A 5100-nucleotide genomic window follows, 5' to 3' on the forward strand; every position below is an offset into this window, starting at 1 on the left:
TCCATAACCGAAAAATGTGTCACCCATTAATTTTTCAATATTAAAGCTCAGAAAGCTCTAAAATTTTCAAATAGGATGGAAAAGATTAATTTGCCCCGTAGACGCAATTGGCACAGTTGACCTTAATAAAAGTTACCTATGGTTCGAAGGACCATACCGCCCACCAAAAACATAGTTTTTAAGATAAAATTAACTAAACAAATATACTTAACTAACTAAATAGCAATGGACTGCATAAAATTTTATAGTTTCCCCTTCCTTTCAATTGTACTTGCATGCCGCCCACCATGACTTACTCGGCCTCAGGTTGTTTCGGCAGTGGTATTATCTTGTACAAAGGTCTCTTCAATTCATTGTTTCCTTTGCACTGTACCGTCACTACTCTGACTATGTTATCTTCTCCTGGGTGAAGATACTTGATTCGACCCAGTAACCATTTAGTCGGGGGCATGTCTTCATTCTTGACGACTACCAAATCGCCTATCTCTGATGATGGAACTGCTACTTGCCACTTGAATCTCTGTTGCAGAGTGTTGAGATACTCTGTTTCGCTTAAAATTTTATCCATTTCAGAAAATGCTATATAATTCTTTCTTGGTTCTGTCTCAGTATTCTTTATCATTCTTCTACAATAAGCTAATACTCTTTTCATCCTTGAAATTGAAGAGAATCTCTCCCAGATAGGTTTTTCTTCCACTGAAGTTGTATGACACGAAACTTTCAATTCTAAGTCTGTGGTTGGAATCTCATCCTTGTCAAATTGTATTGTGTCTTGCTTTAACCAATCAGGCCCAGTCCACCAGATCTTACATGCAGCTACCTCACTGGCTTTAATGCCTCTCGAAGCGATATCTGCGGGGTTTTCGGCAGACTGAACATGATGCCAATGGTCACCATCCACTACACGAGTGATGTCTGATATTCTGTTTGCTACGAAGGTTCGCCAATTATGTGAATCTGACTGTAGCCATGCTAGTACTACAGTTGAGTCCGTCCAGGCAAAGACTCTCTCTTTCGGTATACTCAATGGCTCCACTATATCTTCTATAAGTTCTGTCAATAGTGCTGCTGCAGAAAGCTCTAACTTGGGAATCGACAATTGTTTTAACGGTGCAACCTTCGTCCGTGCTGCGATCATAGTTACATGAATCTCGTCTTCTTCCACTACTCGCAGGTATGTAACAGCAGCATATGCTTGAGTGGATGCATCTGCAAACCCATGTATTTCTGCCCTTTCTCTATTTACTAGTGTAGAATTCACCCATCTAGGTATAGTTGCATTCTGCAAATGTATAATCTCTTGTCTGTATGTTTTCCATTCTTCGATTAAATGGTTGGGTAATTCAGTATCCCAATCCAATTCACATTTCCATAGTTTTTGTATCAGCATCTTTGCTATTATTATGACTGGTGACAGCCAACCAAATGGATCGAAGAGGCGTCCTACGTCTGAAAGAATTGCTCTCTTTGTTACAGGATGTCTCAGTTCTGGTAAATTAACAGTGGCTTTGAATTTGTCATCTTTCCTGTCCCATGTCAATCCGAGTATCTTTATAATCGCATCTTGTTTTATCACTCTGATTGTGTCTTCTCCTTGTATATGGTTCAAAACTTCTTCTGAATTGCTCGACCACTTTTGCATCTCAAATCCTCCACTTTTAAGTATTGTTCCGATTTCTGTACATATCTTTTTAGCTTTCTCTACATCTTCAGCTCCCGTCATGAGATCATCCATATAGAATGAGTGTTTTATCAATGGAGCAGTTTCTGGAAATCTATGGGCTTCATCATCAGCTACTTGATTTAGTGTTCGTACAGCTAGATATGGAGCTGCAGCGGTACCAAATGTGACAGTTGTGAGGTTGTAGCTTTTTATGTCACCACTAGGGTCATCTCTCCAGACAATTCGTTGTAGGTCTGTATGTTCTTCAGTCATTTTAACCATTCTATACATCTTTGTTATGTCACCGACAATGCAGATTTTATGCGTGCGCCATTTAGTTATTAGGCTCCGCAGATCAGGTTGCAGTGCAGGCCCAATCATCATTGCGTCGTTCAGTGAGTGACCATTTAAACCCTTTGCCGATGCATCAAATACGACTCTAACTTTAGTTGTCTCTCTGTCTTCGCGAACAACTGCATGGTGTGGTAGATACACTGTCAGTTCATTGTCTGGTGTTTTTGACTCGTTCATATGACCCATCTCTAAGTATTCGTGTATGACCTTTGTGTATTCAGTTTTCAATTTGTCATTTTTTTTGAATTTTCTCTCCAACTGCTTGAATCTAGCTATAGCTTGCTGCTTGGTATCTCCACACAACTTTACTGTTTCTTCTATACTTTGTTTCAGTGGTAAATGTACTATGTATCTTCCTGTTTCATCTCTTGTAGTACTATCTTTGTAAATATTTTCACACATTTCTTCTTCTTTTGTCATAAGCTTCCTCTTTTTGTATATATCTGTCTCTATTTCCCAGAACTTCCGTAACATATCATTGTCTTCTACCACTTGTCTTGTGACATGTAGGGTTGTCACATTATGTTTCATTATTTCCTCTGTACCTTCTCTCTGACCGGAAAGTATCCATCCCAACATTGTTTTCTGAGCCACTACTCCATCTGGCAGTTTTATTAGTCCTTCTTCTATTATTTTACAGAAGACTTCTGCTCCGAGCAATATATCAATTTTTCCCGGTGTATTGTAAGTAGGGTCAGCCAAATTTAATGTTTGTAGTATTTGCCAATTCATTATGATATCTTTCGACGGTAATTTAGTGGATATTGTTTTCAGAACGTAAGCTGTCACATTTACAACCTTGTTTGTGTAACTTGACTTTATTTTCATCTCGACCAAATGTTTCAGAGGAATTTTAGTACCTTCTCCGACTCCCGACGCTACACCGTTGATGTCTGTTTTTCTTAGCCTCAATAAATCAACAACTCTCGCAGATACAAATGATGCCTCAGAGCCTTGATCTATTAGTGCTCGCAACGTATGTACCGCCCCATCCTCTGATTCCATTTGAATTTGGGCTGTCGCTAATAGCACTTGAGTTCTTGGTTGTTGATTGGAGAAGTGTGCGGTTGTGATTGTAGGTTCTGGTTGTATGATTGTTTCTCTCGCTCGGTGTAACAAGGAGTGATGTTTCTTATGACAGACGCGACATGTTGTTCTTTGTTTGCATTGATATACATTGTGACTTGGTATTAGACAGTTGAAACATAGATTGTTTTTCTTCACAAATTCTTGTCTATGCTCAACTGTTTGTTTTGCAAATTCTTTACAATGGTACATGTAGTGGTCTCCGTTGCAATACACACATGACCTTGAGTTTACCTTTGCGTGTGCAATTTGACATGTATCTTCTTCACCTTCTTCAGCCATGGTGTGGAAAGATTTGTGTGTCTGGGGTCTTTCTCTCACAGATGATGGCTCGGAAGTGATTAATTCGAGTGTTCTAAACTTTGTCTCAAGAAATCTTTGCAGATCTCTCCACGTAGCCATCTTGTCTGAGTCTTCGTTATGTGAGTGTTCCTCCCAGCTTTTCAGTGACTCGGCGTCCATCTTCTGAGATACTAAGAAGACTATGATTGGGTCCCAGGAATCAGTAGCTATCTTTAGATTATTTAGGCTGTTTAGGCATTCAGTCGTAGTATCCAACAGTGTTTTTATCTGACTTGCTGACTGGTTGGTTACTTTCTTTTGGCTAAATAATCGTTTCAGTATAGAATTCGCAATCATCTTTTTGTTTCCGAAGCGCCCTTTTAGTATTTCCCATGCCTGTGTATAGTTGCTATCTGTTATTTGTATGTGGCGTAGCAACATCTCCGCCTCTCCGGCGACACTTGTTTTCAGGTAATGTAGTTTTTGTACATCGCTCAGTGATGTATTGTGAACAAGTGCTGTGAATAGGTCTTGGTATGTAGGCCAATCTTCATATTTACCGGAAAATGTAGGAAGTTGTATTTTCGGTAGTGTGGCAAAGGACATTGGACTATGTGGTACCTGTGCTGTTGTAGTTGTAGTTGTTTGTGGTAGTGACGGTTGTGTGAGACAATCGGTAAGGTCTGCTTGTAAATCAAGGTATATGTCCTGAATCTTGAAGTATTCTTCGTTCACAAAGTACTCGATGTCTTTCCTGTCCTCCCTCGGCGTGCACTTTGTGAGATTCTGAAATGCTTCTTTGTATGTACCCCAGTACTGTTCATTATTTTTTAACCTTGTTGTTATGTACCCTTCCGTTAGTCTTTGTTTCGGGCATTTTTTAAAGTTGACTAGTTCTCTTTGTATTATATGAGCCGTTTGATCCAATGTATTTAAGTACTCACTTTGTTCTTTGTTCAGTAATGCCATTTTTCACACTGAAATTTGCCAACTGTCACTAGTGCACTTTTCCAATTTATTTAGTGTAAATTGATTAATCCGGTCGTAAGGACCATTATGTTTGTTGTATTTCGTGGTCTTAATTTCCTAAATAAATTGGATTTGTTATATTGAAACACGTTTTACTTATTTTCGCTGTTTTATTTTCTCAACTTCACTTTTGACACACTAATTTCTTCTTTTTATACCATAGTGAATCGGACAACATCAATAATTTTGTTTTGTATTCAAATATATTTTTATCTGTGAATTAATAATAACCCCTTCTAGGTTAACACTATAAATAGATAAATTATATCTAGATACCATATTTCACGTATTGTTGTATTCTAATCTGTAATTTTTATGTAAATTCCTAATTAATCTCACATAAAATGGGTCGGTCTAAAGTCGACTTGTATTTTTGAATAAACAGCCAGAACTTTAGCCGATTCATCAACAACTTTATAATATAAATTTGAGGCCGTATTGTCATGAAAAAGCCCGGATAATTTTAAGAGCAGGAGAATATAAATAATTTTGACGTACTGCTAGACATTTCGAGTTCAATGTTGTTTGAGATTCATCGATGAAGCAACGATAAACTTAAAAAATCACACAATCATGGGATGAGACATCTAAAGTTTTTTTAAAATTATTTTACCATTCGTTTATTTTGAAACTATGAATTGTTATTATAATTAATGTATATGATGACAATAAGATGACTATAATAC

The 5100-nt window shown here is 37.7% G+C and overlaps 1 protein-coding gene across 1 annotated transcript; it reads right to left on the reverse strand.

Moving 5' to 3' along the window:
* Positions 1-292: 292 nt before the first annotated feature.
* LOC125490203 lies at positions 293-4354 on the reverse strand. The gene has a single exon (XM_048628674.1). The coding sequence runs from the start codon at positions 4352-4354 to the stop codon at positions 293-295; it is 4062 nt and encodes a 1353-aa protein (XP_048484631.1).
* Positions 4355-5100: the final 746 nt, after the last annotated feature.

Source organism: Plutella xylostella, chromosome 21 (assembly GCF_932276165.1).
Source record: "Plutella xylostella chromosome 21, ilPluXylo3.1, whole genome shotgun sequence".
NCBI lineage: Eukaryota > Metazoa > Arthropoda > Insecta > Lepidoptera > Plutellidae > Plutella > Plutella xylostella.